At 34.6% G+C, this 13,131-nt stretch overlaps 1 protein-coding gene across 2 annotated transcripts; it reads right to left on the reverse strand.

The window, feature by feature from the left end:
• Window positions 1-81: 81 nt before the first annotated feature.
• LOC114260396 (zinc finger CCCH domain-containing protein ZFN-like) lies at window positions 82-13,131 on the reverse strand. Of its 2 annotated transcripts, XM_028200480.2 has the most exons (7): window positions 12,667-13,131; window positions 11,375-11,532; window positions 9,341-9,403; window positions 6,489-6,608; window positions 5,514-5,810; window positions 3,080-3,406; window positions 82-647 (listed from the first exon to the last, which is right to left on the reverse strand). In XM_028200480.2, exons 1-7 carry the CDS (start codon window positions 12,710-12,712, stop codon window positions 360-362), a joined length of 1,299 nt encoding a protein of 432 aa, XP_028056281.2. In that variant the 5' UTR covers window positions 12,713-13,131; the 3' UTR covers window positions 82-359. The 2 variants fall into 2 exon arrangements, with proteins under 2 accessions (XP_028056281.2, XP_028056282.2); XM_028200481.2 differs by lacking the exon at window positions 6,489-6,608 and having other exon boundaries at window positions 12,667-13,109.

Below are 13,131 nucleotides of genomic sequence, written 5' to 3' on the forward strand. Positions count from 1 at the left end.
AGCCAATTAAAAATAGCAAAAGGGCTCACCCAAAAAAATAAATATATAAAATGAAAGGAAAAAGAAAAGAAAGTAAAGGAATAAAGAATAAAAATAACTTATTCCGGTAAACCAGAAAGATGGCCTTTTAGAACAGATGAAGTGTTCATATCTGTTTACCAAATGCAACAATATTTGCAGATTTATACAATGCAGCAAAGTGAAGTTAAAAGGGATCAAGCGACTCAAGCCTGTCAACAGATTCAACTTGAACATGAACTCTGTACATCTCCAGCAACAGAAAATGAATTTACAGATAACTCTCGCTTATCCTCCATAAGAGTGAAAAAGGGGGCAACTGGCCCATTTTTTAGGAGCATTCATCCCTCTGTGTCAATTTTATCATCACCAGAAGGCATGCTTCTTGATTCTGACAGAGAAAGTCGCCTGGGCTTTGATGAGCCTGCTTCAACAAGCCCTTCTGAAGACAAAGCTAATGCACCACTTCCTGAGGATGAAGCCAACAAACGACGAACAACTGGGGCATCAGCTGAAGATGATGATGCAGCGAGATTGTATGTGAGCACTCCCATAGGGTGATCAAATTTGCAACTTGGACCAAATTTGCAGATACCATAACGAGAATAAAAAATGCACAAGGGCTCTCCCTGAAAAATATCAACAGCAGTTCAGACAATCTTATTGATTAGTAAAAACAGGAATTCCATTATATAACAAATCATAGTTATTCATCAATGCATTACGTTACATGTGTATAGTGCATTCATGTTTACCACATCCGCTACAATCCCACCTTTCTCCCAACTCTAAGTTTCTACTTATGTTCAAGCCAAGTCATCTTTATTCCCTATACATTTTATGTATACCCTTTATTGGGATCTGACTTATTGCCACCAATGGCGGAACCTTAGTAGCAGAAAACTCCAACTAGGGTGACATTTCTTACTCAAAAATGCAATTCCGCGCTCCCAAGTAAGAAACCCATAAGAAACTCACTATTAAATACCAAAGAAACAAAAGAAATGTAACTCAAACTTATTCTAACACTTACTATTTAAATAATATTTATTTATACTTAACAAAGACAATTTGTAATTAATATCAATCTCCAATAATAATTCATATTGACAATTACATTACAACTAAGTAGAAAAAATAAATATTAAAATATATTTATATATTTACATATAAAAATATATAAACACTCCCAATTTTAGAAACTTCTATATGCCCTTGCTCCCCCACCCCTTGCCCCACTTCATGCAACTAAGGGCGGAGCTGGGATTTGTGTCCAATGAGTCAAAATCTCACCTAGAATCATAAACAAATTTTTTCCTATCTGACAACTAAAAGAAATAATTTTTCAAATGGGGAACAAATAAAATCTTAGGGAAAATTGGGAGCGAGGAAATCAAAATGTAGGTAAATTTTTAATAAAAAAGACAACTTAGTGCACAAGGCTCCTACTAAGGCCTCGTTTGGAAACAGACTAATTTAGTAACTTTTTGGCTATTTGGCTAAAATATGAGCTAAAAAAAACTAGTATGTTTGGGATAACTTTTTGGCTTTTTACGAAAAGATGTGCAAAAAGTAGAGAGAAAAGAAAATCTTTGACTTTTTGGTATGGGTTGTTGGCTTTTTGCCTAATTTAGTAACTTTTTGACTTTTTGGCTAAAATGGAGGGTTCCCAAACGAGGCCTAAAGCGGAGTCTAGTCTAGGGAGAGCAAGATGTATGTAGCCTTACCCCTATTCTTGGAGAGACTGTTCCATGACTCAAACCAGCACCACCAAGGATGCTAACAATAAGCCCAACAGGTAAAATTAACCTTTAGTTTGTGAGTTCGCACCTTAGGGCAACCACTTTGTACAAATTAATGCCAAAGGTTAGGTCTAGACCCAATTAACCTCTCCCAGAACACCCTTCCAATGTATACTAAGCTTGGCGTACATTAACAGTAAATTAATGAAAACTTTGAAGATCATATATTAAAAATAGAAATTCCCAAAACTCATTCTAATTTGAACGCTCCCCATAGGGTGATCAAATTTGCAACTTGGACCACTCCATTTGATGGTCTGTTTTTTCAAAAAAAACGACGAAGAATGTTATTAGCCATAAGCTAGAAAAGAAGAGAGGACAAGGAGTCCTCGAACAATGAAAAATGACAAAACAAAAAGTCACAAAAACAAGAAAAACCAAAACACTAAGGATGGCAGACAGCAGCCCAATCCCTAGAAATCAAGAAAAATGGAACTCCTTTAAAAGGACGAGACACATAAGCCCAAAGTGATGCCAAATATCCCGCCCTATCCCATAATGATCCAGCATTTGACTCCTTTCCTTCAAAGATCCTTGCATTTCTCTCCAATCATAAAGATCAAAAGATGGCAAAAACAATACAGGACAACAAAGATTTAGCTCTCTTATTGCCTCCAAACCCTTCAAGCCTAACAAGAAGCATGTTAGTGCATTCCTTCGGAGCAACCCACTGATCATTACACGGCCCAAAAAGACGGTGCCATAACAATAGAGCCACCGGACAATGAAGAAATAAATGGTCCGCCGATTCTAAATTCCTTGTGCACATCACGCACCATTTGATGGTCTTTTCGCCCTCATCAACTCTTTTAATCTTCCAGTCATCAACCATTATACTACAGAAGACATCATGACCTCCATGGCATAGATATTTAAACTCCAGAAGTGGGTAGTTTTTTAACTGAAAGATGACTTTATCCAAATTCTCCCTTATAGAGATCTGAAAGTGCATGTTTCAAATGTGATATACACTAATATCCCACAACCAGTTAAAGCAAATACATTTATTCAAATAAGATGAAATTAACAAGGCGAAAAATAAAATAAAAAAAAGTTTGCAACTTGAACATTGTCGTGAAACCAAGTTTGTGACTTTGAGATATAAATAACTTCACGAGATTATCAGAACATTGTGTTTGTGAAGATAATCGAAGGACATGAACTGAGAATACTTCAAAATTAAAATGAAAGAATGTATAATTATGTAGCATGAGGTACTGATAACAGATATACAATTGAATACACAAGACTAAACTCACTGGACGTAAAGGAAGGCCAATTGGACTCAAGACACAGTCGGGAGCAGGAATTAGTCTTTCTCTGGGATGATGGAACCTACAAACCGCACCAAACTTGCAATCTCCAGTCTTCATGTAAAACTGGCATTCAGGCTGACCTGGTCTCTCAGGAAAAACATTCTCCCTCTGCAATGCATAATATCCTACAGGTACAGAACCAGATCGATATGGAGAAAGTGTCCCTTGAGATCCTGCATTTGCTGCTTCACTCTGGCGTGAATTTCCATAAATACTGTTTCCAGCAGTTTGTTGTTGACTCTCTGGAGACGACATTGAACTCAGCTGACCCTGGAAACAGAACCTCTCAGTAAGCTTAAACATGCTTTCCCTAACCATTAAAAATATCCAAAAACAGATTCACAGGCCCCACATAGATAGCAAGATTATAGAAAAAAGCAAAGTTATGTACAAAAGAAAATGTAAACAAACTTTAGAAACAAGTTTACATGCCATTTTGACGCAGCAATGGACACAGATGACAGAACAGAAAATCTCCACTACAATGTTTGCTTACCAAAAAGCATTACCTACATATACTTCAAAGGACCATGAGTTTTTCACTTCCACACAATGGCAAAAGTCCATATCTTCTTATCTATTTCTATGAACGTAATAACATATCAGAATGATATTGCCAGCAACATAAGTAGTTTAGTTTGTGCATGAATTCCACAGATTAGGGTCAGGTAACTTTTGATAATTTCAGTTTTTCATTTTGTGACAGGGGAACTGTAAGTTTCTAAAACTTTAGAAATTTACAACTTTTGATTTGCAATGGCAAAAACTTTTGAAATCATTCCCACTTTAAGTGAAGAGAACCAACTACTTGCTATAATTGCAAACTAACTCATTTAATCCCATGCTAGCTACCCCAGAACCCAGATCATTTGAGAATTAAGTAAAAACAAGTCAACTCTTATGTCCACAGGCTGAGTTTTTTTTTTTTTTTTTTTTTTTTTTTTTGGGGGGGGGGGGGGAGTTACCCATCAATGGTACTATCAGAAAATTATTACAGAATCATGGAATAGTTTATGACTTTAATTATTAATGTATATAAAGTTTACCATTTATTTGTAATTTTTTTTAAAAAACCCACTGTTCAAGATTAAGTTGGTCATTTAATCCTAGGGTTGAAAATGCTTTGACACCAGTCACACCAACCCTGCCTTCAATGACCTCTTTTCTCATTGACATGCTTTGCTCTCTTTCAAAAAATTTCTCAGTTGCTTCCTTTTTCTATCGGTAAAGTATCCTTCCCTCCCTAGCAAAGACCACGCCTTCTTTTTGTGTTGTTTTCTTTCTAGAAGCCATTTGTCATTTCTCTATTTTTTTCAGTTATTACTATTATTATTTTGTCTCTTTCTGAGTTTAAGTAAACACCCACATCGTGATTCTCAACCAAAACATGTACAAAAAACAAACACTGAGGTGAAAGATCATTTTGTTGAAACTAATATTTTAATGCACTGGATACTAAATTTTGCAATAGGTCCATAATCATCTTGTTTCTTGCATTCTTAACTTTCAAATGATAATTAAAAAATTCAAATCTTTAACTGTTTGATCATTATCAAAACTACTCATTGCTTTGGTGTGTTTCGCATTGTTTTGGTGAGTTTTGGTGCCATTCCATAGGTCTAGTAGAATTTCTGTTTTCCACTAGTTTATCATGTTGTTTTCGAGGAAGTGGAATTGTTTCGATGAAAACATAATGCAATTTTGACCCTTGCTCCTGATGCATCAAAGCAAACGATTCAAGGTCCTCCAACGTATGGGAATCACATTACATCTTAGGTACTTTAAGGCTAAATTGTATTGTTTTTTTTTTTTTTTTGGTCGAGTTTTCAACTGCCCTTAGAACTCTTGTTCGTGTTATCTTCAAGGTTACTGAAAATACCAGAAGAGAAAAAAGAAGTCAAGCATTCTCACTGGAACCATGTACTCTAAGCATATATCATTCCATATATATTAAAAAGAAAAGGTGAACTTGGATGAAATAATAAACAATACTGATATAAAAAAATAAAATAAAAAAACAATTTCCTAAAAAGCAATCACCACCAGTCTCACCTAGACAAAAGGAGAATCTCATATGTTTCAGGAAATTGCTCAGGCATGACAGCTGAAGTGACTTAGAGATGGCCATCTTAACAAGTACTTAAGAAAAGTCCTCTATAACATTATTACTAGGCATGAAACCAAAAATAAAATAAAATAATCTCAAGTTTTTTTTTACAATATAGGCATACATTACAAATAATCCCAGAAGCCTTTTAGCAGACACTAGAATCAATTCTTTATTATTATATTATTCCAAGGAAGCCTGTTCCCAACAATACAAAAGCAGCCTCGGTGAAACCATAACAATTCTGGAAACAAAGAACGAAAAGCTTACACTGTACGCATTCCAGCCTGGGACTGATACCACACCCTGAGGTAGGATCATGGGACCGTAACTTGAAGGGCCTTGCCAGCGTGGGCTGGGAATAAAAGAAGCTCTTGACAAGGGCCAGTTTGCTATTCCTCCAGGATATGATTGCTGATCAGCAGTTGTTGGAGAATGGGCTGAAGGATAAACAGGAGAACCACGCAACGAGACCATCATATTGGATGGTGGAGGATGGTGGAATTTACAAGTGCTCCCAAACTTGCATTGCCCAGTTCTCAAATAATATGCACACTCAGTTTCATTCTGCAAGTAATACAAAGAGCAAGAGAACATAAGTTTGAAATTTCACCCAATCGGAAGAAGCATCAGATGACACAGGCTAGCACTGCTGTATGGACATGCCACATCTACACACAAATTGGTAATTTTAAATGTTAAAAATCATAAAATGAATAGCTCAAATTTTGGATGCATGCCAAAGATGAAATTGAGATGGGTCTGACATAATTTAAAAATGTCAAGACACACTTCTTAATCACCAATTGTGCATTATGTATAAATATGATAAATTAATTCATACTTGAATTTAATCTACTCATCTTTAACAAGACATGCTATAGTTGAATTTGATATATAAATTATGAAGAACACAAGTATACAGAATATTGAAAGTATGGAACTTGAATCTTAATTTAATAAAACTTTATTGCTTCCTCAACAAATATATAACCATAAGAGCAGAACAATGATTAATTAGTTGTCATGTCCTTGAGATGTCTGTCCTAATACTCTCACAATTCATAAATTTGGCATATACATATCAAAACTGTGTCATATTCATGTCCATGCTGTGTAGCATTATCCAGGAACAAGAAAGGGGGGGGAAATTAAAACAGAGAATTTGTCCTCTATGAGCAATAGATTGATGAACAGTTGGTATCAAAACATAAAAATGAATTTAGTGAACAAGAGAATGCAAACCGGGCGAAGTGGATAGCCTAAAACATTTACAGGAACTCTTCCAGCAATACCAGCTTTGTCTCTAGGATGATGAAACTTGCATGTGGCTCCGAACTTGCAAGTTCCCGTTTTCAAGTAGTACTGGTGAGAAAGAAAGGGAAAAAATAATAATAATAATAATTAAACTTAGAAGTTCAAATAACTTTAAAATGATGAAATGAGCTGAGCTCCTATTTATAATATGAGGGACAAAAAAACACAACTGAGAATTTTAACGTGTTACTACACATAAACATAAAGTGTCAAAAACAATCACTAAACCACTAGGCAAAATATCTATGTTCATTTGCAGAGTAGAGCAAATACCACAGACAGCAAAAGGAATAGTTTGGAGCTTAGTTGAGGAAACTCCTAATGGGGTGAAGATTCCACAATTCAAAGCAAGAATCGAGTTAGAACCGTGTTCCCAAATCCCAACTGAGATGTAACCTCTCAAACATATGAATCCTAATTAAACAAAAGAACAACTACCAAGCAACAGAAAATCTGTAGCATCCATCAAATTATAGGGAAAAAATTAACTAAATTTTATTCTAGTACTTCGCATTTACATAATATTTAATTATGTTCACAAAAAAACATTTTGCAGTTGACACTAATATCTAATATTTATTCACATTTTATTATATTACAAGTAGACCAAAAACAAAATCTTACAATATATTCATATATTTACATACAAATATTTAAATGCTCCCATAGGGCTCTCAAACTTAGACTCTCCTATATGTCCTCGTTTCCCCACCCCTCACTCGCTTCTGTTGCGTGGAACTAAGGTTTGCAGTGCCAATAATCTAACCATTCTAACATTTACAGAATAATATATATGCATAAAACTGAGGCGAATACAAGCTAGCATTCTACACCATATAACCAACAAAAAGCACATGGCTAGTCAATTATGTTTTCTTTTCCGAGAATGTTCAAACATCAAGTAAGATTTAAAGATGCTGTACTAGTCTAAAAAAATTATGTAGGGAAGCACAAAATTTACTCCCACTTCCTATAACATTATATAAAATTTATTCCCACTTCCTATAACATTATATCCATAACCTAGTGCTTCATCAATCTCAATTTAACATGGCATATCCAGTTTTGGAGAATTTATTCCCTATTACTGCAGTTAAGGGGCTGCCCCTTTTCTTTTCCTCCTCAATTCTTATTTACATCTTTTTTGGGTTGTATAGCCAATTTGAGCTTCTACATGGTCCTGCATTAACAAGTTGGAGAATTCTAGCAGCTAGCTGATCCATATTGAAATGCAATAAGAACAAGAAAATTTGTAGAAAATAATGTCGATATAGTTTGCCTTTTCTTTCAACAAATGTGTCTGGATCCCATAACTTTGCAAAGTAACCCCTGGACAGTATGTCATGGAGCATTTGATGTCCATGTTATAGAGCATTACTAAACAAGATATTCTTCAATTGTAAAATGAATTGACCTATATTGTCAAGCTCAAAGACCAGATTTCATTATTAACTTAACATTTACTAATAATCAGGAATGTAACATCATGGGATAAATACCATTACACACAAAATGGCCCTATAAAAGGTTTGCAGCCAGTTAAAAAGCTGATAAAATGGATGTAGCTGGACCAATCACATGAAGAGAAGCAAGATGGTACATAATACAAAAGGTTATTTTGAACTCAAAGTGATTTCACTGATTCAATTTCAGGCTACTAGGATTTAAGAAAATGAAATAAAAATAGAAGAAGGGAGACTGAAATTCAGAACTTGGGACAATACCAATCCCACATACACCAAAATTGATTTTAAATGTAACTTAGAGCAGTGTAAAAGTGCATCTAGTTGACAGACGTTTTGCTCACTAAAATTTTATCCATGTTTCCCTGTTACACCTTCACTTAAATCCAATCAATTATTTTCTCAGCTTCCAATCAAACATGCAACTTCATTTTCCAGTTTGCCTCAAGTTTACCAAGCTTGTATTTACTAGTTTTTAGATTTTTCAAACATGAATATATATGTTCTAATAATCGTAATTCTTATAATGAGGAAGAAATACCTCACTGCATTCTATTTATAATCCTAATTAACTTTACATCCAACACTCATTGCAAACACAACGACAACAGCACTGATAAAAACAAATATCTTACACGATGAATTTGCCAACGTTGGTCATTATATCCTTAATTGACAACTCAATGGTGTTAATATTCTTTTATCCCATCAACACAGATGGAGTTAATTGGATATTGATGAAAGCAAGTAGGATAAACCAGTGACTCAAAATATTAATTGTCATTTATCATTTAATGTGTGCAGTAATATATAGTAGTCTAGCCACCAAATTACCCTATCAACATTTTCCCAGAATATACCTCAAAATGAAAGTTAAGGTGCTTCAATCTATGAAATAACTTATGTGGGGGGGGGGGGGGGGGGGGGGGGAATAACTTGTACAGATCAACATCTTGATATTTAGACCAAATATGACCTAGCTATAGTTTTTTGGTATTGTGACTTGAGCACACAAAAGTAGTCCAGCTGTTGTCCATGCTAAAGCATATAGAGAGGGAGAAGGGAAAAAAAAGTAGCAAATAATAAACATAAGTCTGAGAACATATCTCACAATCAATTTAGCACATGACATGATAACATCGCAACATTGTGCACTTTGAGGATAAGATAACATAGAATAACCGATAGGTCAAAATGTTACTATTCAATGTAATATACTTCATTCTACAGTACATTTGTTCCTTAAAGAAGTACATACAAAACTGATGGGACTGCAGCACCACTGTTTATAGGAGAAAATAGAATATGAATGCACACCTGACATTCAGGCTGTCCTATTCTTTCTGGGTATTCACCCTTCATCCTTGCAGTGGCAATAGCCTGGAATTGAATAGAATCCTGATTAACCATCAGTTAGAAAAAATAATAATAATTACAACAAACTATCTATCAAGATAAGGGTTGAAGATAAGCCAAGCCAAGCCAAGCCAAACCAAACTAAGCCATGTCTCCCAATCAAGTTGGGTCAGCTCTATTAATCCTCTTTTTGCCATTATGCTCTGTCAAGGGCTATGAGCTCAAAAAAATTAAATAAATTCATAATAATTTTTTATTGCCACATCCCATATCAATTTAAACCTTCCCTCATCCTAACATTTCTATTTATGGTGATTATTTTACTCTTCCTGACAATTGCATCTATTCTACAGGTCTTCGTTTTACGTCACCAAACCATCTTAGCCTATTCTTCGAAACTTATCTTCAGCTGGTGTTTTACTCCTACGATTTTATGAACATATTCATTTCTAATTTTGTCTTTTCTAGTCTTATCACATATCCATTTAAGTATCCTCATCTCAACTACACTCATTTAATAAACATGTTATTTCTTAGTAGCCCAACATTCTATCTCCTGCAGATTATCGTAGTCACAACTCCATTATATGTCTTTTATCACATTCATATACCCTTTGATCACACTATTTTCTCCAACACCCACCATATTATATCTCTAGGCACCATATTTTAAGCTTATTCTAAGTTTATAAAACTTGTATGTAAATCCCTCCTCTTCTCTTTATACTTTTCTATTAATTTTCTTAGTTAATATATCGTTTCCATAGTTGATCTACCAGGGTAAAAATCCAAAATGATTCCCTAACACTGTTGTTGTAACCCCTAAGTGATGCTCAATCACTCTTCCCACAATTTCATTATATGAATCGTCAACTTAGTGGCTCTATAATTGTTGCAATTTTGGATATCTCCTTCGTTTTTATATATAGGTATTAAAATGTTGTTTATTCACTTGTTAGGCATTCCTAATCATTAGAATCTTCTTATTAACGAATTTTGTTAACCAAGGCAATCCCTCTTTACCTAATCATTTTCACCATAAAATGTATATTCTCTAGTTTCATCAAGGCTATCATATCCCTCTCCACTTAAGCTTTCTAAATGTTTTTTTATTTAACAATTTTTTAAAATAACTTTTTCACCTTTTCTTAATCTTCTGATCCTTCTCTAACACCCTCAACTCCGCATGTTTTATACATTTAACCTTATTAAAACCTCTTATTTTACCTTTTCTCAATTTAGCAAGTTTATAAATATTTTTCTCCATCTTTACTATCTAATCTAGTCTAGTAAAAAATCACCGTAGGTTTTTAGTTTTGCATCTCTAATGGTCCTTTTAACCTCCTTATTAGCCAACGTATATCTTTTAAGAGAATTCACATTTTTAATCAATTGCCACTTTTTAAAACATTCCTTTTTTATTTATTTATTACAGCTTATGCCTCAATATTCCACCACCAAGTATCTTTAGATATATATGACCTTTTTCCCTTTCTCTCTGTCCAATAACGATATTCTTTAAATGCATTCTGCCATAGTATTACACATGTTATTACTATCACCTCCCAAAACTCCATGTTGCTTCTTTAACATTTATATCCTTAAATATTCCACCACCAGGAAATCTTTTAGCTTTTACAGATATGTGAGCATACGCATGCAACCGTTTGTAAGAATAAAAATAATAAAACAGAGCATTAATGAAAATTTTATTGATTTATTAAGGTTTCTAAAATAATTCTACATATCTATCATCTATGAAAACCGCCGTCAAGACTTCATAAAACAAGATTAAAACCATGCAAATCATTGTTCAACATTGTGTTCATCAATTCAATAAACCTGTGAGATTGTACCATAATAGAACTAAGGCATCAGAACATATATATATATATATATATAATATATATGGAAGAACCGATCGACAATGTACTTCAACTGCATATCAATAAATTCTGAAATTTTAAACTTCCCCAATCTGGCCGCAGCTTTTACCAGTTTTCTATTAGGAGGATGATTAAATCGGCATGTCGCCCCAAATCTGCATAGGCCTGTTCTGATGTAATAAGAACAGTCTGGTTCTCCTTCACGAACAGGATAAGGTCCTAATTCCATTGTTTCACTTGATCTCAAGTTCATTTGCCACAATGTATCTGAGATTTTATTAGAGAAGTCAGTTTGAAAAATCAAGCATGGGAGAGAGATAGTTCAAATAACAAGCGGTCATTTTCTGTTAAATTCTACACAAACAAGTTCTTCTCACCACCTTTTCTTGTCCCACAGAAACAAGTGAGTTTGTTCCAGATATATTCATTAATCACCTTATATTGTGTCTACAATTAGGAAAACGTATTGGGAACAAGTAGGTATAGTACTACTCTTAAACAGAAAATTTTAACTACTACAATTCCTTTTCTGCAATCTTGAAAAATATGCTGTTCTTATTCTACACTTGCACATTGGAAATGAAGCTGACATTCTATTTCAAAAAAAAAAAAAACTGGGCAACAGAAAGCACAATTATGGAGAAGAAAATGTAACAGTGATCATCCTTGGCTAAAGAATATGCATGAATGAAAACCATTTGCAATCCTACCAAACTGAAACTAACTAGAATTCAAATTGTTACCTATTCAATAACTAAAACGACAACATGATGTACAGAATGTTTTACAACAATGCCATATAAACAAATTATTTAACAAAGATGTCTTAAAAACAGAGAACAAACAATGAAAACCTGAACAGATCAATGAGCCCATCATGATTCTCAAAGCAAAATGACAACCAACTTTACCTAAATTTTCACAATTACCAGTGTCACATCACACTCTCTCTCTCTCTCTCTCTCTCTCTCTCTCTCTCTCTCTCTCATTTTCCGCAGATAAAAAAGGCACAAACTTGAAACAATAACCATTCACCATCAATACCAAAATAATAGAATATGATCAATTAGATGTGATGCAACAACAACAAAAGAATAAATAAATGAATCGCCATAGGAAAAAATAAATCATCTTTAAAAGGGGCCTTAGAAATTGGGTAAAGGGTATTGAAAATTAAAGCAAACTCAATGCAAATTCAATAGCAAACCAAAACCAATTACATTAATTACAATCCAAGCGCAATCTAATTCATCAATAATCAAACCCAGACATTTTAGCTAAAAAATGAAAAGACCCAAAACAATACTTCCAATTCAAAGCACAAAAAGACTCCAAACCAAACAAAGTAACCCAATAAAACACTACTCCTACATTTGAAACAGGTGTGAGTGAGTGAGTGACCTTCATCATAGGGTTGGGACATCGAAATTCCGGCGTCGTATTCCATGAGAGGTAACCACCTCCATAAATTAAATCAGAAATTCCCCATCACCACCGCCGGTATTCCAACACCGGAGCTTCTGCTGCTGATCCCCCACCGGAATTCAGCCGTCGGCGGCGGCGGCGGTAATGCGCAGATAGAGAAATTGAAAATATAAATATAGAGAGAGAAAGAGAGAGAGAGATTTAGAGAGAGAAAGAGCGGGGGATGAAGGTGAAAGCTTTCAGCGTTCTCTCCTCTCCACAAACAAAAACGAAGGGAGAAGAAAGAGAGAGAATGAAAACCAACCATCCAAAGCCCCAACAAACAAAGCCCTCTCTCTCTCTCTCTCACCCGCGTTTGAGAAATAACGGACAGACTCTTATACTCTCCTACTCGCTCCCTTGTTTTTTTACTGTCAAGCTCTACTCGCTCTCACTGCGTCA

The sequence above is a fragment of the Camellia sinensis genome, chromosome 8 (genome assembly GCF_055761805.1).
Source record: "Camellia sinensis isolate YWXY chromosome 8, ASM5576180v1, whole genome shotgun sequence".
Taxonomy (NCBI): domain Eukaryota; kingdom Viridiplantae; phylum Streptophyta; class Magnoliopsida; order Ericales; family Theaceae; genus Camellia; species Camellia sinensis.

Coding starts and splice junctions, on each gene's coding strand:
- LOC114260396 (XM_028200480.2), bottom strand. CDS start 12,712: ATGGAATACGACGCCGGAATTTCGATGTCCCAACCCTATGATGAAG. Junction 11,533..12,666: donor GTCCCAACCCTATGATGAAG/GTCACTCACTCA, acceptor ATAAAATCTCAG/ATACATTGTGGCAAATGAAC. Junction 9,404..11,374: donor ATCCTCCTAATAGAAAACTG/GTAAAAGCTGCG, acceptor ATTCAATTCCAG/GCTATTGCCACTGCAAGGAT.